The sequence below is a fragment of the Telmatherina bonti genome (genome assembly GCF_933228915.1).
Source record: "Telmatherina bonti genome assembly, chromosome: 8".
Classification (NCBI taxonomy): Eukaryota; Metazoa; Chordata; class Actinopteri; order Atheriniformes; family Telmatherinidae; genus Telmatherina; species Telmatherina bonti.
Window position 1 is genome coordinate 34,681,541 of NC_136626.1, and position 23,903 is coordinate 34,705,443.

The 23,903-nt window shown below is 42.4% G+C and overlaps 1 protein-coding gene across 1 annotated transcript in view; it reads right to left on the reverse strand.

Annotated features, from left to right (window-relative positions):
- espnla (espin like a) overlaps window positions 1–23,903 on the reverse strand; it is a gene marked incomplete at both ends in the record, with an annotated part of 39,801 nt that continues 15,898 nt past the window's right edge. Inside the window, 6 exons of the mRNA XM_079245514.1 lie at window positions 1–532; window positions 4,220–5,178; window positions 11,391–11,555; window positions 11,654–11,823; window positions 11,930–12,047; window positions 12,844–13,008. Coding sequence (XP_079101640.1) covers window positions 1–532; window positions 4,220–5,178; window positions 11,391–11,555; window positions 11,654–11,823; window positions 11,930–12,047; window positions 12,844–13,008 — 2,109 coding nt within the window. The remainder of the gene's footprint in view (window positions 533–4,219; window positions 5,179–11,390; window positions 11,556–11,653; window positions 11,824–11,929; window positions 12,048–12,843; window positions 13,009–23,903) is intronic.

Genomic DNA, 23,903 nt, shown 5'->3' on the forward strand with positions numbered 1-23,903 from the left:
CTACTCAAAATCAAAAATCTCTGCTTCTTTCTCTTTCCAGAAAGCAAAACTACGGTCAATATACTGACAGATTTCATCATTGCTGAAACTGGAGATGTCCGTTCCACTGCAGAGCATGCCCTCGTCGGGCGTAGGTGTCTGAACTATTACTTTAGGGACCTGTCTGACCTCTGGGAGCTTGTGTTGCACCACAACTGCAGTGTCTTCACACTGACTCACCGTGTTCCCAAAGAACTTTACTTTAATGTCCTCAAAGCCGTCCTTCCACTCGCGGTTACCAGCTTCGATGTCCTGTATGACAGCCTTATGAAAGTCCCTGACCACCTCCCAGGGGAACTTTCCAACGCGGTCAAACACCTCAAAACAAAGCAGGTGCCTCATTTTGCGTTCGTCCACAGGCAGGTCCAACTCCAGGATGTGGAAGTAGCCCAGCATGAAGAGATCCAGGGTCAGAGTATCGTACGCTACAGGCACCCCATCCAGACGAGGTAAGAACTGCTCCGGGGAGAAGACGGCTTGCTGTCTGTGGAGCCTGTAGATGACACAACGGGTTATAAAGCTTCACAGAAGCTAATTATGAAGCTGTCAGTTATTCCTCAAAATGCTGTAAATTACTGAAAATAAGTCTACCATTAGGGCCAAGGTTATTTGAAGATTTGTTTTCCTCTGTATGAAAACCCAGTAAATCAGTATGTTGAGCTCATATGAACATATCAACTGTCCAGGTCATGCTATGAATGTTAGGGTAGTCTAGCCATCCATTAGTTATGCAGCCATGGAGATGTCCCATAATGCACTGAGTAGTACCTTCCTGCTTTTCCTTCATATATAAAAATATGACAGTATTTCCATCATCAACATATTTTTCAGCAGGTCTTCCTAAATAAAAGCTGCTGTACATGTTGATCTGTCTTTCCTGTCGTCTCCACCCCAACCAGTCCAGGCAGATGGCTGCCCTCCCTGAGCTGGGTTCTGCTGGAGGTTTTCTTCCTGTTAAAGGGGAGTTTTTTCCTTCCCACTGTCGCCTCATGCAGCTCAGGATGGGAGATTGGATCAAAACAAGATTCGATGCAATCAGTTGGTTTCTATTAACTTGGCTATTTATAAATTGGTTTGAATTGATGGTCTGTAAAGTTCCCTGATACACCATTGTTGTGAAGGGGCGCTACATAAATAAGGCTGAGTGAAGTGAATTTATCTGAATTGAATATAAAGCATAGCTGGTATTATAATCTTATTGAAGTGGCAAAGGATTACAATGTTAGAGTGTGTGTTGGTACACAATTCACTCTATATAGTACAAATTAAATAAGTGTATATCTAATGGATGGACTGCTGTGATATTTCGTACAAGACTTTACAGTTTTCACATGATCGACCCTTACAACCCTGGAGATCCAATAACTGAGACACACTTAAATGTCCCATTTGATACATTTTCTCAAGTATTTCATTTGGGGGTCCAACAACATCGTTGTCAAAGAGTTTTACCCCAAGTTTAGCCTTGGTCCTTAATTTCAGACGTTCCAAAGGTGTCTAGTGACTCTGCTGTGTCTGTCCACGCCCATTCCACACCAGTCTCACAGAGAGGATGCAGCTTTCGCTGACACCCACTCATAACTTTAGAGGGCAGACTCAGCCAGCCAGGGGATGGGTTAATAGCTCAGTTTCCATCAGAGAGACACAAAACCAAAATCTTGCAATACAAACTGGTAATGGAAATACCCACATTTTTAAAAACTTAACTTAAACTTAATTCTCAAATATTGATATAAAGTTCTCACACTTTATGATTCTTACACTTCATGAGGTGGTTTTTCAGATGTGTTGAAATTATTGTGTTAAAATTATATCACAAAAGTGTAAAGCAAGCAATTCCATCGCATTTACACGTAACCTGACATAGGGGGTTACACAATAAGTTCAATTTGGTAGGTTTTAAAATACAACGTATGATGTATAAATCTAAGTTTGTACTTCCTCCTCCTCCATTTTGGGTATGTTAGAACATGTAGTTGTCTGTTGTGTTTGCTTTATTTAAATATTTATATTTATGAATGGCCGTCCATTAATGTATAATTATTGTTTGCCTATAACATCTTTGAAATAAACAAATTCATTCGTATGTATTGACGGAAGATGAGACAAAAATGTATTTATAAATTAAAGAAAAATAATTATGATAGCAAACAGTAGTGAAATGTGGAGTTTTTACATAGTATTAGGAAGGGATATGAGGTAGAAGGGCTTTAAAAAGCTGTGGAGAATCCTCTGCAGCAAGTGGAAAACCTGAAACCAGGCAACCTGCTACCTGGCCACCTGGCTAGCTGGATAGCTGGCTACCTGTTTCAATAACCCCCGGCTGCTGCCTGGAGAATGAGGCAGGGCTGGATATTGGGCAGAGTTGGACGTCCAATGGGCATGGTTGGATTACAAATGGGCGGGTTTGGATTACAAATGGGCGTGGTTAGGGTTAGGGTTAGGGTTATGGTTAATCCAATCAAAATGTTGAGGTCCAACCCCGCCTCATTCTCCAGGCTGCAGCCAAGACCCTCTCACCTGTTTAGCAGGCTAGCTGGCTACCTGACCACCTGGCTAGCTGGCTACCTGGCCACTTGGCTAGCGGGCAACCTGGCCACCTGTTTAACAGGCTAGCTGGCTACCTAGCCACCTGGCTACCTAGCCACCTGGCTACCTGGCCACCAGGCTAGCTGGCAACCTGATCACCTGACTACCTGGCTACGTGTTTAGCAGGCTAGCTGACTACATGGCTACCTGGTCACCTGACTACCCCACTACCTGTTTAGCAGGCTAGCTGGCTACCTGACTACCTGCCTACCTGTTTAGCAGGCTAGCTAACTACCTGACTACCTGGCTAGTTGGCTACCTGGCCACCGGGCATATGCAGCAATTCTCATAAAATCTAAACTCACTTAAGTTCTTAACACAATTCAATGGAAACAAATTTTAAAAACATCACATATATTGCTGAAAAATGTAATGGAAACACAGCTGATGGCAGCTGATGGGGGAGTTGTGATTACCTTTCTTGAGGGCACAAAAGCAAAGATCTCAGACTCATTCATGTGAGCACACATTCAATAAAAAGTGGAACAGGCATGTCAGACAAATTACATAATCTTCTAATTTTTAGGTGTCATACAGGATATGGAGACACGTATGACTGTAAGAAAACCTACTTCTTGTCTAGCTTTCAGTTCAGCAGATGAATGAAATGCATGAAAAGGTGGAATAAATTTGTTGACTCTAAAAAGTGTAGGGCCTCATATTTGTTTTAGACATGAGTTTAGCTTCTATTAGGCCTTTTTTGTTCGCTCGCTCACATCACATATAAGGTCCCAAAGCCAAATTCCTCAAGTTCCCAGTTTGTTCTTCTAAAGATACTGTGCCATATATTAAAGACAACCTCCATGATATGATTTAAGTCACTCAGAGCCTCCGTGTGGCTGATAAACCACAAGATGTTTGCATAGGAGATGCTTACTGATGCAGATGTCAAATGACATGTGAACATCCTGCTTCTCTGGGTCACACTGAACCAAGTAATGACAGACGTACTGAGAGAATGAGGGCAGAACTGCAACTTTTTTGGGGTTTTTTCACCCCATTTGTTTTTAATTGACTGTATGAGATGGAGGGTATCTACAGAGCCAGAAGCAGCTGCTTTAGGACCACAGTCTGCTTTTCACAACAGCTACTTCATAGAAACATTATTTATTGTTTTTCATTTATTAAAAGTGAGGAGAGGATCCTGAGACTGCAGTCATGATCCTCAAACTGCAGCTTCCAGTACTGCAGAAACTTGACTAATGGTAATTTCTGACTGTTTAGTTGAACTGAAAGTCTACAGTAAATAATAGATCAGATGTAGCTAGGAGTTTGTCCTGTTTGATACTAAATCACATTCCTGTTGCTCATCTAGAGCTGGAACCTGGAAGTGTCTCATAAATACAGGAAAAAACTGAAGAATTAAGAAAAAATAAACAGAAAAAACTAAAATATGCATCTAATTACCTACGTGTGTGTTTTAATAAGTGATTTAACTTAGAATAATGAGTGAAAATAAATTATTCAACATTAAACTCTAAAAACTTGTATAATGTGTAAAAAGCTGATGATGCCCTCTCAAAGAGAAACCACCCCTCTCGATCTGATCATGTTGCAGACTGGGGATGATGGGGCGGTCCCACAGCCTCACCTGCGTATCTGCCTGGAAGGAACACTGGAGATCATCTTCCTCCAGTTTCCCATCATCTTGTTTACAGCACTCCTCTGCTTGAAGAAATGTCCCAGAGAGCTGTTCATCATCTTTGACTGTTCAGTCTCTGCGCTGCCAGTACAACCAGAACCAGGCTTGTGGCCCATCTCCGGGTTCCCGCCGCTCATCTTCCTCTCTACTGGATCTCTGCTCTTTAAAGCCACCGTATAGGCAGATTTCTTCCAGTGGCCTAAAAACAGAACCACTATGCGCTCCTTTCTGAGGCTGGTTGTTTCTTGAACGTCTGCAACATTTTCGTCGTAGTCAATGCCGGAGTCACTGTTCTGGTCTGTTTCTGCTGCTGGCTTTAAAACATTGGCTTGGTGGTGTGAAATCTCGCCCTCAGGCTTTGTGGAAGAAGGCAGCGTGACGCTCTTCTCTGACTCATCGGACAGAGATGACTTTTGTGTCTCAAAGTTTGACTTCAGAGTCCTCACAGATACTCCGAACTGATGAATTTCATCTTTGATGCTCTCCCTTCGTACCCTGGTGGAAAGCTGCCGGTCCGGAGCCTGAGAAAACACCGTTATTAGCTCGGTGTTGGGCATCTTGCAGTAGGGCAGGTCGGTCAGGTTGGTCATGAGCAGAGACATGCTTTTCACGATGCCGGAGATGCGGCCACACCACACAGGCAGCGGAACGTGGCTTTTGAAGTTTCTGAACTGCGTGTTGACGGTGATGTTGACGATGGGGGCTGGCAGGATGTGCCTGAGCTCCTCGGCCAGACGAGCCAGCTCCAGATCATAACCTGCACAGTTCCTCTGCATGGAGACGTTGGCAATCTGCTGCTCCAGATAGATGAGGTCATCCTCAGTCAGCAGCTCACCAGAGGGCCCCAGGATGGCATTGTGGGCTTGGGAGTATCTCCAGCTGACTTTGGCATAGCTGTTCCCGTTTTCCTGTAAACCAACGACAGGGCAGGAAGATAAATAAGCAGAATGTCATTTTAAAGTTTGTCAAACATTTTAAATGCTTTTGGCAATGGAGGAAAAGAGTAATAATGCAGTTAAACTCCAATCCAGACCTCAAAAATACGACTTGCCTCGCAACGGGTTATGTGTGAATGATTTGTTGTTAGCAATTAAAAGTTAATGGTGACTATAATTTTTCAGTAATGCAGATTTAAAATGGCTTTACTGAGTTGGACCACAGTTTGTGCTTTTCTCATTAAAGTCTGGTTTGGTTCAGTTGCTATTTGTTTAGAAGAAGCTGCTGCAGCATATAATAATAATATTTGACATTTTTGCCCTCACAAACCAAAGAATTCATCCATTCATGAACCAGTTTCCGTTTATGTTGATCAACAAGTCGATCCATGTAGATGGAAAAATGACCAGTATGTTTCCAAAAACATCAGAGCTTCTGCATTTTGGTACTTATCAGAAAAGAAATGGTCAAAGAGCTGCAAGGAAGGAAGTAACGTTTATTTATACAGCCCTTTTCACAGAGAAACATCACAAAAACCTTCAATTTCAGGAAAATACCAACTAAAATAATAAAACGGTACCAAGAGACACATTTCCATAAACATAAACATAAAAACTGTCATAAACCCACATTTAGCTAAAAGCCTGAACAAAAATGTCTTCAGTTGCTTTTTAAAAGACTCCACATGGCGTAAGGAGTTTAAAGATGGCGGCAGAGTGTTTCACATCTGGCGACCGCCGCTTCACAATCTCCTCCGGTGCAGAATTCAGGGAACGGCCGGTTCACACTGGCCTGAAGAGCTGAGCGAATCTGATGGGTTGCCTTTTTAGCAGCTCATGTAAGGATCTAAAAGTCAGGACCATGGCTTTAAGTGAGTCCTAAAATGAACTGGAAACCAGTAAAGGGCTCTGTGATGTGTGTTCCAGCACAGCGTGAGGTAAAAGTCTGACCTTAGAGTTTAGCACAACTGAGCGACCAGACTAATACCTATAGATCTCCTCAAAGATGAAATGTGGAGTTATCCAAGGCTCCATCTGGATCCATATTATTTATTATCTACAAGGTCGCACGCTCACAAACAAATAATCATTCATTCATTTTCTGAACTGCTTTGTCCGATTAGGGGTCACCGGAGAGCTGGAGACTTATAACTTTACTTTATTTCTCACATGGTCATACAAAAGATAAAACAAGACTTTACAGTACAAAAACAAACAAAACAAACAGAGCAGCATACTCGAAAAGGAGCAGAAAAAAGAAAATTTCTTGTAATATCTGCCCCTTTTTTTAAAAAGAAAACTTAACGCACCAATAAATGGTAATTGTTTTTCTTACTGAAACGTCTAGACCAGGGGTCGGCAACCCGCGACTTTAGAGTCGCATGCAGCTCTTTAGCGCCGCCCTAGTGGCTCCCTGGAGCTTTTTCAAAAATGTTTTTTTTAAAAATGGAAAAAGATCTATATTTTTGTTTTGATCTGGTTCTGTAGGAGGACAAACATGACACAAACATTCTTAACGTTTTCCAATGCTGTAAAAATATGTAGAATAAATATTAAATTTTAACATTTCTATCAAGGAAGATCTGCGTCATAGCCTGCGACACACATAGCCTATCAGCAGGGCGGGAGGAGGCAGGTGGCATTGTAAACAATCCGGGGCTGTGTGATGGGACATGGATCCCAAAAGGAAAAAGAGAAAAATAACCGAGGAGAACAGAGGATTCAACGTTTCTTTGACCGAATCATTTGCATTCACTGCCAATGCGGAAGGATTGCCTGAATGTTTGCTCTGTAGCGAGAAGTTGTCAAATAACAAAAAGAGTTATGTGGAAAGACATTTCCAGGGAAAGCATGCTACATTTGCAGCCAGTACCCAGTTGGGAGTGACACAAAAAGTGCGATTGCATTACTTCTGGAGAAATTAGAGAAGCGCAAAAATAGATTTAAGTGGATTGCATCTCCAAACTCCACTGCTGCTGCAAGTTTAGTTGCAACCCGGGAGATAAAGCGTGGAAAACCGTTCACAGATGGTGACTACACGAAGGAGTCAGTCATCAACATATCAGAACACGTATTCCCAGACTTAAAAAAAAATACCGAGATCATACAGAAAATCCGAGACATGCCCCTCTCCGCTAAGGCAGTGAAGGAAAGGACCATTAAAATGGCGGCAACATCACCGATCAGCAAATCAAGGACATTAATTCAGCACAAGTTACATCTTACATGTTGAGAAGCTGACCAGTGATGTCCGACAACAGAAGTCACATTAAACGGGGGAGAACATAATCCTTCATAGACACAGATTGAGTAACAAAGTGGATGTTTATATAAAATGATTTCTGATTTTTGTCAGTATATATGTGGAATGACACTTGGTAACGGTGCTCAGGTCGGAGGATAGCTGCGTTGGTTGCGTGTCTAAAGAGAAGAGGATGCTGCTGCGTTTTACCCTCGCACTGACTTGCTTGGCATTTGCACAGTAATCAAACTGTATTAATTTGATTTATTGGTTTACTTTTTATAAATGCAGGCAGCGTTTTATTGCGCTCTGTTTGTTGATAAGGGACACGTTATGCACGTTCCATTTTGTTGTTTTTTTTTCGAATCCTCAAAATAAAAATGACATAAAAATCGGATTTCTATATTGCATTTTTTTAATTTCATCAAAGCAACGAAACATAATTCATTAATATAGCAATAAAGTTAAACATGAGGCGGCATCGTACAACAGAGTAGTCACGTGGTGCGTCATTCTTTACAGGATGCACTGCAGGGAAAATAAATATTTTATTATTAAGGCTCATTATGTATTTGTTGCCATCTTAGTCATTTTGATAGTAGGCTAATATAGCTAATATAGATACATAAAGCATGTGTTGCCTTCATGATAAGGCTTATATTAGGCTTTTATTTTTTTGCGGGTCCGAACATATTTGTTTTTTGGTCCAATATGGCTCTTTCAACATTTTGGGCTGCCGACCCCTGAACTAGACTATCCCAACTATCACGTGGCGAGAGGACAGGTCGCCAGTCCATCACAGGGCCACACAGTGAGACAAACAACCATTCATACCCACTTCTAGGGAGGATTTAGGGTAACCAGTTAACCTGACATGCATGTCTTTTGACAGTGGTAGGAAGCTGGAGCACCCCGAGAGAGCCCACGCACTGAGATACTTACAAGATACAAGAATACTTTATTCATCCCCGAGGGGAAAATCAAGGTTTAAATACAACCCGTCCAAGATTTTACAGACAAACGTAGAACCATTTCTCAGGTCCGGGCAGTGCTGAGGCCTCGCAGCCAGCTTTATCCGGCGCCGCCTTCCAGGAGCGTGGAAAGAAACAACATGCGGTAAACATGGGAGGCTGGTTTGTTGGTTTGTAAAGGAAGATTCTCTGTACTGCCCTTCCACGGGAAGAATATGCAAACTCCATACAGGATCGAACCAGCGACCTTCAGCGCTTACCACTGCGCCACCATGCAGAAAAACAAATAATTAATTCATTTTCCTAACTGCTTAATCCAATTCAGGGTCTATCCCAGCAGTCTTTGGGTGAAAGGCAGGATACACCAGTCCACGGCAGAGCCACACAGAGACAAACAACCACTCACGCTCACTCCTAGGGGCAATTCAAAGTAACCAATTCACCTAACATGTTTTTGGATGGTGGGAGGAAGCTAGAGTACCTGGAGAGAACTCCACACACAGAGGCCACTGCCCAAACCTTGTCCCAGCCAAGGACTGAACCAGCAACCTTCTTGCTGCGAGGCCACAGTGCTAACCACCATGCAGCCCTGCCATAATTCTGCTGGTGACACTCAGCTCTATATTACTGTGTCACCAGGAAACTGGTCCCCGTGTAACGCTTCAGTACAATCCACACATGTATGTTGCAGAATTTTCTTCTGCTAAATAAAGACTGACTGAAATGATTGAGTTTGGAAACAAAGATGAGCACTTTGGTGTCATTTTGGACACCTAAGCAAAGTTTGGCAGCCACATTTAAAGCAGTAAGCAAACCTGCTTTTTACCACCGTTACACGTAGAATAAAAAAAACTGATGACTCAGCATGATTTATAAAATCTTCTTCATCATCTGTTTTCAGTCGTCTAGACTGCTGTCATGCAGGTTTTACAGGTCTCTAAAAAAACACTGAGAGGATTGAAAGTAATCCAGAATGCTGCTGCTCGTCTCCTCACAAACACCAGCAGCAGGAACATTTCACTCTGGTTCACACATATTTATACTCCTGATACGTCCTTCAAGGCAAAGAACCGATTATAAAATGTTTCTGCTGGTGTGTAAGACTGAATGGTTCTGGTTCTGGCACCATTTGAGTTACTGAGACTTCAAGATCATCTGGATCCAGTTTGCTTTTTATCCCAAAAGTTAAAAGTAAACATTTAGTTTTTCTGCTGCTGATATCAGGAAAGAACAACAGAAAACCTGAAGTCTGAGTCAAACCGCTGAGGATGATGATGATGATGATTTTAACTGTAATATTGTTTATGTTTTTAGATTATTTGTATGGTTGATTTGATTTACTTTGGAAATAGATTTTACAATAACTTCAGGTAGGAACTAAAGTGACGTTCCTCGTTGCACAGCGACCTTTCTTGTCATGTCCACCTGCTCTGGACGCACGAGGAAGAAGAGTTTTTGTCTGGATGAAAAATGATGTACGGTGTCAATATGAAGACTTTTCTGTCACTCCTTCATTCCCTCTCGGTTATGTGCAGCCAGTGAGGTATGTTTGCTTATCTTTAATTGTGTACATTTATAGAGCAATTTGATTTTCTAGATGACGTTTTTTAATATATTTCTGTATATTGACAGTTAAACAGTGGATTCTTTTATGCCTGTTAAGGTAAATCTACATAAATTCATCAGTGAATAAGGAACTATGACGTGGTGGAGGAGAGACAATGATTATGAATATGATGCTTTTCCTGTTGGCATCTGCTCTATCTTATGCACCTTACTGTCTGTTTCTCTGTATTGCAGCTTATTCTCTTTAAATTTCTTTACTCTTTTCGGTTTGTTTTAATTTTCCTTTTTAATATTTCTTCCTCATCCTGCTGAAATGCTTTAACTGTTTTATGCAAAACACTGAGTTTTCTTAGACATGAAATGTGCTGCTCAAATAAAGCTGCTCGGCATCTCAGAGTCAGAAGGCTCCTACAGTACCCGAATGACAAGACCTTAATGGGTAAATCAAAACTTCCAGGACTTTTTGACAGCAGGGGTCTGACCTTTGAGATAATCTTTAGTCTCTAGGACACGTTCACATCAGCATTTTGATCTGAATCCGAGTCCGTTTGCTGGGAAAGTCGCTTCGTTTGGGGAAACTATTTCTTATTCGGATCAAAGACGCTCGGTCCGCCTATAAAACACACTGCGTGTGGATGAAATACAGGAAGCGGACTACAAAAAAAGTCACTTCCTGCATTTGGCGTAGCATTGCATTGTGGGTAAATACATAGCGATGGCGTTAAGGGTCCTCTGCCTCATCTGGTGTTCCTACTGCGTCCATTGTTGCAGTGGATTTCTGCAGTATACTTGCATAAGACACAATAAAAACCCAAAACAGCCATAGTTTCGTCTTCTTCATAGTTTTCTTCTTCATGCCGGTCTTGTCCTCCATTTTGCAAAATACTAGTGCAGCGCCACATCTGGTGGGAATGGGGATATATTATTCTTAAGGTTTGGCTCATTTGACCAAAGTGCAGCGTGAACATGATCTCGGACCGCATGGATACACCCCCTTACAGCTGAGCCGAGTCCCCAATCGGGCCGAGTCTAGTGGACTATCCCGATGTGAATGCAGCCTCTAAAAAAAGCAGTTTCCAATGAACCAGTTCATTCGATGCTCCAGAGACATCGCAGTGTTGGAATAAAGGACCAAGATTACAAGGAAATGAAGGAAATATGAGTCTAGGATGCATCTCTGCTGTCTACAATAGGAGAATCATTGCTTTCTGTTATATTTACATTTTACACCTCGGCTTTTAGGAATTGTGTTTGTACTTTTAGATGATTTTCTGATATTTCTGATAATATTCACAAAGAGAAACAAATTTCTGAAAAGGTTATTAACTTCTTAGTATTATTAATGGCAGATTTAAAAGAAATGACAGCATTAAACATCAAATGATCAGTTTTTGGGATGATGTTACCTTCCTCCTCTGATCCTCCTCATCCAGCAGCCTCGCCTGCAGTTGTCTCACCATTACCTGCCTCTTCCATTCAGCTATAGGGCGGCCTCTCTCGTCGTGCGTGGGTACCAGGTAGTCAATGTCCGACAGGTTTGCCTCCTCAGTGGGAAGGACCACCATCTTATTCTACAGAGAAGCCAGAGTTATCCACATTTTATCTGAGAAAAACAAAATCAAAAGTGTGGATACATGAAAGATATGAAGTACTGCAGCTGCATGCTTACCGCTTGTCCAGTGAAGACTCCTGACATTCCCGAATCTTTCAAAGATTTGATGGACTTCATGTCGTTAAGCAGTTTAGTTTCAGCCAGGACGTTTTTATCAGGAAACGTTTTGTCAGCAGGGACAGCTGCTGCGCTGCCAGACGCCATGGACTGATGAAAACCTTTAATAACTGCAAAAAAACCAGACAAATATTTTGATAAAAGTCCGAGTAATGAGTTAGAGTAACTGTTGAACAGACAACCCTTAAAAAAGAGGAGCAGAAATGTTTTTCTCACCAGATGTTGCAGTTTGGACCTGCTCCATTCTGCTGGTCGCTGTCCTCTCAGGCAGGGCCGCTGTGGCTGGGGGAGGCTGGGGGTATCTGGCCTGGGGGGGCTCCTCACACTCAGGATGCTGGTTTAAACAAAAAGAAGTTTATATTTGAGCAACAATGTCAAAATAACAAACATTGCAGTGATTTTGGGACCACTAGTTTGGGAAAAGCTGCTTTATGTTAAAAGAGGGTCATTCATGCTTTTCTCTTCTCCAGACTGGACTACTGCAACTCACTCTATACTGGGATTAACCAGTCTCTCCTCCACCGCCTACAGCTGGTCCAGAACAGGGACAAGACGGGAAAAAGACGGTGCGAGCACATTACCCCCATGCTGCGATCTCTTCACTGGCTGCCTGTCTCATTTAGAATAGTTTTTAAAGTTTTACTTTTGGCTTTTTAGTATTTAAATGGTCTGGCATTTCTGTACCTTTCTGAGCGATTGCAACATCATGGTCCCGTTAGGGCTTTTAGATCAGAAGACCAGATGCTTCTAGTAGTCCAGAGGACTCGACTCGTGGAGACAGAGACTTTTCTGCAGGAGCCCCCAAACTCTGGAACAGTCTCCCTCTTTCGGTGACGTCTGCTGGGACTTTAAGTGGTTTTAAATCTCTTTTGAAAATTCATCTTTTTATGTTTGCTTTTAACTCTGGAGAGCAGGAGCACTAGGTCTTTTCTGTCTTATTTTGTCTTTAAACTATTATGTTGTTTTTATTTTAGTGCTTTTAATGTTGATTTCTTTTATTTTACCTGTACAGGACTTTGATTACTTTGAGGTCTGTGAAAGTGCTCTACAAATAAAGTTTGATTGATTGATTGATGAGACAGTGAGAAAATGAGAACCCCCACACCCCTCATATAACCACTAAAACTTACCTTTAAGCTATCCATTTGTGTGCTGGAGTTCTGACCGTCCCTGGATGCAACACTCAGGCTCCCGTAGTAGTCCTCCCTGCTCTGCTGCAGCAACACAGCTGGCTTTGCCTTCACCTCCTCCTCCACTGGGGCGGTTATCTCGATGGCTTTATCTGTGCAGGACGCCTGCAAATTCACATTTAATTGTTTTTAATCGTCCAGTATCAGAGCAAGCAGAACGACGGTCCGGCTGCCGGAGCTTTATGGGCTTCAGGCTGGAGTTCTGTGCTTCTTGCTGTGTTACATGTTTATGCTGAACCTGACAGGGCAAACACAGATAAAGGGGGGTGCGAAGAGAAGAAGACACAGAGAAAACAACAACTTTACATCTGAACCAGACAACCAGCTGTTCACCTGTAGAGTCTCACCATCCTACAGTCTCTGTATGAAAACAAAGCAGGCTATCATCAGGAGCACCGCACCACAGTTCATTTTACACAAAGTAATGTGACTGTTGTGAGGTCTCAGCTCCCACTCAGGTGGTTTATTTCACTCCATCACAACAACTTTCCATGGTTTTCAAAGCTGATTATGAAGACTACAGATAATTATTCATCCAGTTTTCATGTACAGGTGGGCTAAAGAGTACAAACCAGTTTCTGCAACCAGTAGCAGTGCAGTCTGGGTTGGTTCTGATGTCACCAAGTGTTGATTTCACAACTCTTTCTGATGGAAGATGGAAGAGTAGTTGCACTGAAACTGTTAAAGGATGTAATTTGCCTGGCAAGCTGCCTAAAAATAACAATAATCATAATGCAAACAAAGTTTAATCACTTCATACTTTAACTGGTAATAAAAAAGCAGAAATACACAAGATAATCAACCACAGACTCACATGAAGAGACTTAAGATTTATTTTGGGAAATAACTAATTACTTTTTGTAATTAGAAATCATAAAGTCCTAAGTAAGAAATTGTTATTTAAGTTCAAGTTTTTGTTCCACATGTTGGCAGAAAATGACCACTTATGGTGCGTTCACATCAGGACAGTCCACTAGACTCGGTCTGATTGGGGACTCGGCTCAGTTGTAGGGGGGTGTATCCATGCGGACCGCTGCACTTTAGTCAAATGAGTCAAACCATTGGAATAATATTTCCCCATTCTCCCTGAAGGTGGCGCTGCACTGGTATTTAGACTTTCTGAGCAAACAGACAGGGATTTGAATCAAAAGGCCGATGTGAATGTGCCTTTGAACTTTCTTTGAACATACATTCTGTGTTTTCCTCAGCTTCAGAGTCACCTTTAACGCTGCTATGTATTTGGAAAATATCAGTCCGGTTTCTGTCCCGTCTACAGAAATGTTCCGAGCTCAGAGTCATAGGGCTCAGAGTGATCAGAGTCACCAATGACCTGTCAACAGCAACCGATTCAGGTTCAACCTCCTAATCCTTGTCTACAGCATTCAGCTCCACTGACCAGTAACAAAGCACCACTGTAACACCAAATCCCTCCTCTCTGACAGAACAAAATATGTTTCCATGAGTTGCTGAAGGTTTCAGACTTAAACTCTCATTTTTCGGGTCCCTCAGCGAGCTGGACCTGCTTCGGCCAGGCCATCAGTCACCTGCGAATCTCATTCCATTGCTATGCTGATGACTTACAGCTATACATTAAAACAAATACACACCTGTTATCATCATCATCACGAGGGATGCCGGATGGCTTCATTTCATAATTAACCATGATAAGAAACAACATGATTAATTAATCGCGAACATGTCATGGCTTTAAACATAAAGGGAAATGTCAGGGTTAGGCTTAATCCAATCAAAATGGAGAGGGGGCTGGATCCCGCCCCCTCTCCATTTTGATTGGATTAACCCTAACTCTGACACTAACCCTAAACACGCCCATTTCATACCCAACCACACCCACTCGACATCCAAGTCAGCCCAATATCCAGTCCCGCCACATTCTCCAGGCTGTAGCCGGGGGTTATTGCCTGTTAGGGGTGTTTTTTTTGGTGTTAATGTGGCAATACGATATGTATCACAATCCGATATATTGCGATATATCAAGAAGACAATATAGACAAGACAATATATTGCAGTTTTCCTTTACTAGTAGTAAACACCAAACACTGCTGCATCCTTTATGTCAACTTACTGAATGAGAACAGAGGATCTACATTTCACTGAAGAATGAATAAAAACACTGAATTTATGCACAAGATGAATAGATCAGTCAGTAAAGATCTCTTGTTTGATTAAATCGATACAGACTGCTGAATATCGATATATTGTCACACAAAATATTGCGATTTTCAACATATTAATATGTTCTTATATCACTACCTCCTATAGCTTACAAACCTGAAGTGGTTCAAGTTGGCACCTCCCACCAAACCGGAGCCTCTACCGTAACCAGAGCTGCTTCCCCCAGCCAGGACACCCCCCCTCCCATCAGCAGTCACCAACCTCCCTGTTAGATCTGACTAACAGGGAGTTCCTCTGAAGTTAACATCACACACCTCTGCAAGCCTTTCGCCATTTCTGTCCCAGTCTTACCCTCCCTGGTAGAATCCTAAAGTACATTCAAACCAGCGCTGCTGACATCCTGATGAGAGTGGAAATATGAGCACATCACCCAATCCTCCAGTCATTCCACCGGCCTCCCGTCTTCATTCGAACTGAGTGCAAGGTCTCTCTGCTCACCTTCCAGTGATACCTCCCAGTACCTGACAGAGCGCCACACCCCACAGCACCTTCCTTCTGCTCCTCAAACACACAACAAAGAACATATTTTATGAGGCAAAGCTCATGCCTGAAGTTAAGAAATGAGCCTGAAGACATGTGAAACAATGAAAGTGGACGTACGAGGCAGCATTTCACACTGCTCCCAGGAAAAAGCTGGATATATGGAAACGTTTAGACTCCCTTTAATGAACCTGCAATGTCTTAATGTGCTCCATACAGAATGCATATCAAATTCAGCTCTCTAAGGACATTATTAGTAACCGAAACATCAAAGGTAGACCTAACGTGCTGCTGCATGCTGTTGTGCTTTATGTCCACGAGGTGGTCCGTGCCATTTCCTCTCACACTGCACTTTGATGTGGAGCAACATGAAATATGCTGTGACACTGCTCTGGCGGAGGAATAAACTTCCCAGAAGTTGTGCAATCCATAAATAGATAAACAACAAGAGGACTGGGAACAAGGCAGGGGTAAGGGGGGGGGAGTCTTGTGACCCTTCTCGCAACAGTTCAATGTCCGGAAAGCTACAGTGAACCTTGTGTGTGCTTAATTAGACTCATTGGCCAGAGAGCATTTGGTTTTCATCAGCGCCCCCCCTCATCACAATTACCACGTAGATAACCCACCCCTTGGTTTGGCCTGGAGCCACCCCCACCTCTCCCTCTCAGCTGAAGAGCACAAAGACCCGGATCAGGACAGATTAGCAGTCAAGAGTTGAGAAACAGCCACTAAGTGCTGTCTCAGCGTCAGACATCCAGCAACAGAAATCTCTGGTGGGTCGGCGTCACGAGAGACTTTCAACATTTCAGAGCAACATGTGTGTTTAAGAAACATGTCGTGTAATTCTGCACTCTGGAATCAATCACTGAAACAACCTGCTTCCATGTGAGATATTCCTGTTCATGGTGATAAATTGCTAAGTGGAATGTATACCACGGGTGTACATTATTACACAGAACACTATAGTGTAAATACATGTCCCCTCACATGGCAATATGCTCTCAGGTTTCGCCTCCACGGAGGCCAATGCGTGTTTTTGCCAACATTTACATCTATTTTTCCATCTGCTGCAGCCAGATAAATGAGAAATGAATGGATTTCATTATTCTACTTTATAATTGAGCAACAGAGTTTAAAAATTAATCTAGAAATGATGCAAGCTTAAAAATAATAATAAAAAGTACCCTTTAAAAAAAAGAAATACAACGAGTGAATAAAATGCAGCCATGAGCCTGGAGTATTAGTCATCCCTGACTGTAAGAGGTAATAACTGATCAGAAAACAGGCGAAAAGCTGCCAAAACATCTGCCAGTGGAGGCTGCTTGAACAGAAAGTACAGTTTTCTTTATTTAACTAAAATAAGAGCTCATGGTGCAGTCGCCACCGTTAGATCAGAAAGCAGTAAAACACAAAGTAAGAAGAAGAAAAAGCAGCTCACAAAGGTCTAAGCAAGTGAAAGTGATCACCCTGGAGCTCACTGACCTCATGCAGCTCTCCCGGCGCTCACCGGCTGGACTTCACCGGACAGCAACACGACCACGGACTCACGCAGCCAGGTACCTGAGGGGCCACTCCCGCGCTGACACCGTGACACTACAAATACCATCATCAACCACTTATTTAAGGCCATCGCCAGCACCTCCGCCGCTGGCCAATAAACAATAAACTCTGATCGGAGAATGCTTTTAATAATTAAGGGAAAGGATAGGATGGCTGGTAATGTCACTAATGCATGGACAAACAAATGGCCGTGTTGTAGCACGAAGGGAAGTATCAGCTGAAAGCTTGTCAGAGCAGCTGGAAAAAAGACATTTTATCCACGCCTGCTCAGGTGATGTTTTTCCACCCTGACTGCATTCAGTGGAAAAACCCAAACTCAAATATTACATTTTTCAATTCCTGAAATGATTTACTGTCATTTAACTTAATAAACTGCTGATTAGCTCATTGGTTACTCATTTTATGTGTAAAATATTGGATGTTTTTCATTGTTAACAAGCAAAAAACAGTTTGCAGGGCACAAAAGATCATTAAAGACCAGAATCGGTGATCATAAGACAGGCATGATAAAGCATAAATACGCTCTCACTACAGCAGCGATGCAGTAAATGTCTTGTCCACAAAAGCTAGGTTTTAACATTGTTTTGAAAGTAAATCTTATTTATGATTATTTTAGAGGGTGCAGCTTTTTACTACACATAAATACAGCCGTGTAAACAATAAAGAACATCTTTTGATGCTAAAGCTTTTTTTCTATTAAGATTGAACAAAAAAAAAAAAAAAGGAATCTGGTCCCTATCAGGTCTTAGTTTAGTGAAGCACAGTATCGGGTGAACTACAACACTTTACATATTGCATGTGGCATTATTTATTCAGCAACAGTTAAGACTAAATGAAGAAGCAGTGTGTGAAAAACTAAATCTAACCTCACTGCTTGCATGGAGGGTAAGTAGCAGCCAGGTGCTGCCGATCAAACGCACTTGATTGACAGAGCACATCGGCGCGAGTTCCTCTGTAAAATCAACAAAATGCCGAGAAGGGAAGACACCAGAGACGTTACTGTTGTTTAGAGGAGGAGTTACTAGGTCGTTTTCCCAGGAATGGACATCCAAGCAGGAAAGATCATCCACATTCCTTTCATTTGTTTCCTTTAAACACATTTGTGTCTATTTCTAAGCCTCTCTCTAAAAGTTTGAAACCTACAATGAAATAAGAAGATTTCTGCAACCATGAGGTCTATTTAAACCAGGGGTGTCCAGTCCCGGTCCTTAAGGGGCCACAATCCTGCAGCTTTTCCATGTATCCTTGCTCCAACACGCCTGACTTAAACTAATAAGTTATTGTGCAGAACTTCATTGGCTGTTGGATCCATTTAATGGAAGCCAGGTGTGTTGGAGCAGGGATACATCGAACACCTGCAGGACAGCGGCAACGAGGACCGAATATGGACACCCCTGATTTAAACACTTCTGGAGTCGTGGTTAAAGTGAAAACTTGTGGGATTTGTTAAGATGTGTAAATGTTAGAATATGTGTGAAGATGGCACAAAGCATAAATGAAAAAAGTCTTTCAGGCTCACCTAAAGATAAAACCATCACTTTCATGGTGAATGTGACTCTCTAGCGCTCCAACCTTCATCACAGGGGTGTCAGTCTTAGTCGTTGAAGGCTGCTATTGTGGAAGTTAGATTTGATCTAAGGTCAACTTCTACACCTGGTAAACAATTATATCTGTTGAAGTAACATCAACACCAGTGGTCAGCTTGGACAGTGTATAATTAGCAACTTGTGACATGCCTGCCCATGTAAAGAAGTATCGCTGTAGGGATAAGCCCTATATAAGTGACTAGGTTTCTCCTGAAGGAGGCCTTCCCCTTTGTGCCACTGATGCTGTGTTAGTCTGTAATAAATGTAGTCTCTTCCTGCCATCATCGGCTGCTGCCGTGTCCACTCCGTAGCATCGATAGAAAAGAATATTCCACAACACTATCCTGCAGGTTTTAGATGTTTCCATGCTTTATCACCTGATTACAATGAATTATATCATACACAATGTCATTATCAGGTGACGGTTCGGCACCTATGTTGGTTTTAAGGTTAAAGTTGGTGGTTTTTCTTTACAGTAAGGAAACATATGAACATATAAACCTGCTTAACTTTTGTGAAAAGAGGAACATGTTTGATTACAAAGAAAATACTTCCAGTAAATTCTCCAGTAAAAGATTCTTCAATAGATAAAAGTATGCCATAAACAGATTTGATTCCTCCGTAGCTGCTTTTGCATTATATTTTTTTCCAAAAATAAAAGCGATATTTGTAAGTTTCGACAAACAACAGTTGCGATTTGCAGGTGTTTCCATTGAAGTGTTTGATGAAGAAGCTTCAGTTCTCGTAAAATCTCGTGAGACAGATGAGATTTTACAAGAATTGCAGCTTATGTATGGTAGCCATGTAGCATTATTTGTGAAAAAAATGGGGTTTTTTTTAGGTACTCTTTGAGATATATTTCTATATCGAAATGTCTAAGAAAAAACTCCCTCATGAGGGTGTAAAATCTTTGTAGCAATATCTCACACTTTTTTTCAAATTGTAGGTGTTTCTGTTAGCGGGTTTTTTTTTTTTTTTTTTTCAACATTCTGTTTATTGCACAATTTACACCTTGTGTCTCTATCAAAGACTGCATATAAAGAGATGAACGGAGCCTCCGTGACATCACCCGTAGGTTTCTGAGGAGCTGAATTGAAGCTCGGTGGGCGGTTCCTACCATCACCATCTTGGCAGGGGCATGCGTCTCGTCTTGCCCAGAAAATACAAATATGGGCAAAGAGGTGGAGCTGAGAGGGGGGCTGTGGGTGTCATGGTGGATGATTAACATTGAGCAAACTCCGAGCCAACTGTAGCTAAGCGCTAACCTGGAGCTAACAGAAGCTAACCAGCTAATGGAGGTAAGCAGGCTAAAGCTAAGTCAAGTTGTTAACTGGCTAAAAACCACGGTTGTTCTACGTTCTTCTGACTTGAAGCGGGAGATCGGGTACCTGCCAATCAAACGCTCCTAAATGTGCTGAATTTTAAGATTAAAAGGGTGCGTTTGAAAAAAATATTACTCCCCCCACAGTTGTCATGAAGGTAAACCTAACCTATTAAACCTAAAATTTATTTTTGTATCAGGCTGTAAACATGTTTATTTCTGCTGTGAAGTTGGTCTTTTTAACATGGGAGTCCACGGCGTTTACTGAAACGCTGTAGAAAGAAAAAAAGCTTTCATGCTTCCAGCAGTGATGTGGTGTGAGTACAGTTCATCCAAACCAGGTTTCAGCGAGGACTTCGGTGGCTATGTGGGCGGGGCTATAGTGAGAGTGGCTCTCTAACACAGCACAACACTGCTTTCCTCTTATCCACATCCATCCATGTTCTTAAGTGCTTACTCCAGTTAAGGATCAAGGCAAGCTGGAGACCATCCCAGCAATCACTGGGCGAGAGGTAAGTAGACCTGGACAGGTCGCCAGTCCATCACAGGATCACACAGAAAGATGAACAACCATTCACAGGGACAATTTAGAGTCCCTAACATGCATGTCTTTGGACGATGGGAGGAAGGTGGAATACCCAGAGAGAACGTACAAGGCGAAAACATGCAAACGCCACATAGAAAGACCACTATTCGAAACTTCCCCAGCCGAGGCTCGAACCAGCGACCTTCCTGCTATGCTAACTACTATGCCACTGTGCATCTTTACATATATTTACATACATTACCAAGAAGTTGATTTTAGCAACAGAAGAGTGTCTTCAAGCTCTGGTTTCTCTCTAAATCTGTAGCTAGCGCTAATGTTTTGCTAGCCATATTGTTAGCTAACAGTAACATGTTCTAGCCAGAGGCTGAAATGCACTTAGTGTTGTTGTTTACAGAGGAAGCATGTGCAAGGCAGTTACTCTTCCATGTGGGAACTTGGTAGGCTTCTGTTGTGTACCGAAACATCTGAATACGTGTCCCTGGTCATTATGCAAAACTAACACTTCTGCATTACATCTGAATCAGGTGTGTTAGAACAGGGAAACATCTAAAACTTGCAGGACAGGTGCTCTCAAAGACCAGAGTTTGACCCCTCAGCTCTATCAGATCATAGAAGAACATGTGAACATCATCTGCAAAAGCCAAATCTGATCAAGGGAAGCAGAACAGAATTAGAGAGATTTTAGTGCAGACAGTTCAAGACAGGTTATCAAAAATGGCCATTTTGGCTCAATCTGGCTCATCTGCTCTCAATGCACCCCAGTTCCCCATTCCTCAGGATTTAGAAGGTTAAACAAGGTCATAGAAGTCCTCATGACCAGTCAGTGTCCGACTTCTTCACCATCTAAAACTCCTCCAGCAGCACGTCGGTGGTTTGCTGCAGTATAATCCAGGCTACAACATCATGCTGCAAAGCAGACCACGTTATGCCATTCGGGTCCATGAAACGGGTGTAAAAATCCACCTTGTGACATTTGTTCTATCTGCGATGAAACTTTCAGAGGTTGAAGTTGTGTGAGATGGGAAATGTCTGAAAAATTGTTGGTTTTCCCATCAAAGAATCGTCTAAGCCTCCAAACAAAGCGCTCACCGTCCACTGACCACCAATAAGGACTTTAGATTAACCTGCCCATGCAATAAAAAAATAAATAAACAAAACTGGTCAATCCCAAACAGACTCGTGAATCTATAGAAAGGAAAAAGAAATAGAAAAGAAAAAAATCAAGGTGTTTAAATCACCTTCAGTCCAGATTTCCATCCTGATAAGCTCCGATAGAAAACAATACTTCGTTCTTCCTGTTAAAGGTGGTCTGCAGTACAGGCATGCGTGGCTGATATGTGTTGTTTTTCTTTTTGAGAGGATGCAGCATTGTTTTCATGTTTGCCGTTGATGTATTTGTACAGAGTGGATCAGCACGTGTGCAGTCATATCTGAACCACTATGAATCATCACATGATCAGAAATGTCATGTTCATGTTTCTGTTGCTTTTATGATTCTTTTTTCTCCATTTACCGAAACTGAAAAAAAATTATTTGTTTATGGAAAGGATGTTTAGGTAAAGATGCTGAAAAGTGCAGAAAGAACGTCCACAACGTACTTCACGTTATAAGAAACTGGCTGCTTTGAAGACGCAACGTCGCTGATTCAGAAAAGAAACATGACAAGATTAAAAGACAGAAGGGGACAAAACAAAAGTCAACGTAATGTCGTCTTCTGCTGGCAGGAGAGGTGTTCAAAGAGGTGGAGCAGAGAGGGGGGCTGTGAGTGTGGGGGTCAATGATTTACATCTAGCGAACTTCAACCTGCCTGTAGCTAAGAGCTAACTAAGCTAACCCGGAGCTAACAGGAGCTAACCAGCTAACGGAAATAGACAGGCTAAAGCTAACTTACGCTGTTAGCTGGTTTAAAAAACGCAGTTGTTCAGCGTTCCTACTTCTAGAAGCAGACCGAGTACCTGTCAATCAAAAGGACACGCCCCCAAATATGCTGAATTTCGATATGAAATTACTTCAAAATGGAGGAGTTAGAAAAAAATTCACTCCCCCCACAGTTGTATGTGTGTATGTGAATATGTGTGACTTGGGAAGTTTATGGTCTGGGGAACTTGATGGGTAAAAATGGGGGCTTGTTTATGATGTTTTTGATGTAAAGCACTTTGCATTACATTGAAATGAATTAAAAATACCCTACGTATAAAGCCTGATTGATCAGTGCATGTGTTTTGTTTCTCGGTGCAAAAACTATCTTGGTCTTTAACGTCCCAGATAAGCTTGTGATAAATGGTAAAGACAAGAGTTTCCTTTCTTCATGTGTTCCTAAAGCACCTAAATCCTTGAAGAACTCCATCGTTGTCTGAAGCTCACACCATGCACACGGTTTGTTGGGTTGCAGCTGTGCCCGACTTACAAGATGTGGGTTGACAGCGCTGATGAGGTCTGACCTCGTTGTGAGCGCACAGACCTCTCCGGTCAGCATCGCTGCTCGGAAATTAGATTATCTGGCTGACACTTTAGAACCGATGAAACCTGTGATCTGTGCAAACACGAACCACCGGCAGATGTAATTAAGGAATGTCTTCTGTCTTGTTGTGCAGCTCATCTTTGGCACAGCAGCTTTTCAGGCGTTGCAGAGTCTGTTTTCCAGATCCGAGGAGGAATCAGTCAAGCACACATTATTTCAGGTTCACTGTCAAGGTGACCTCTTTGTTTGCATCCAGCATGCGCATCCACTTCATAAATTAAAGAAACGTGATACATCATGTCTGCTACCAACGTTACCCAGAGGTGACAATCATAACACTTTCAAGTCACTGGAAAAAAGAGGTGACACACTCAGTCACAGTCGAACTTGTCTTTGAAGTCCACGACATCCTGCTCTCCCGCTCCTCAGAGGGATAGAGTTGCTGATCCCAGGCATCAGAAGGGTGAAAATGTGAAACTTAAGCTCATGGATCTCATATCGGGCTCGGCCCGTGGGCCCTCCACCTGAGCCGCAGGAGAGGGGTAACTGATAGGCCCTTAGCTGGCGGCGGCTTTGGCTGCGTATGACGCTGCAGCGGCCCCTGCGCTAATTAGCTCCCCATTGTTGATGGGTGGATCAATTCTGAAGGGGGAGCTTGGCAACCACGCCTCGCTGCTGCTCTATCGTCATCCTCTTTATGTGTGAGTGCTCCCCTTCCCTGCTGACTTATTCATGGATTCAATTGACCGACAGCTGTGGTTACCCCGTGTGCATCGGTGTTTAGTCGGCATCACAGTAAAGCATTACAGGCAAAATAATAACTACCTGCTGCAGGTGGACAGCTGGGAG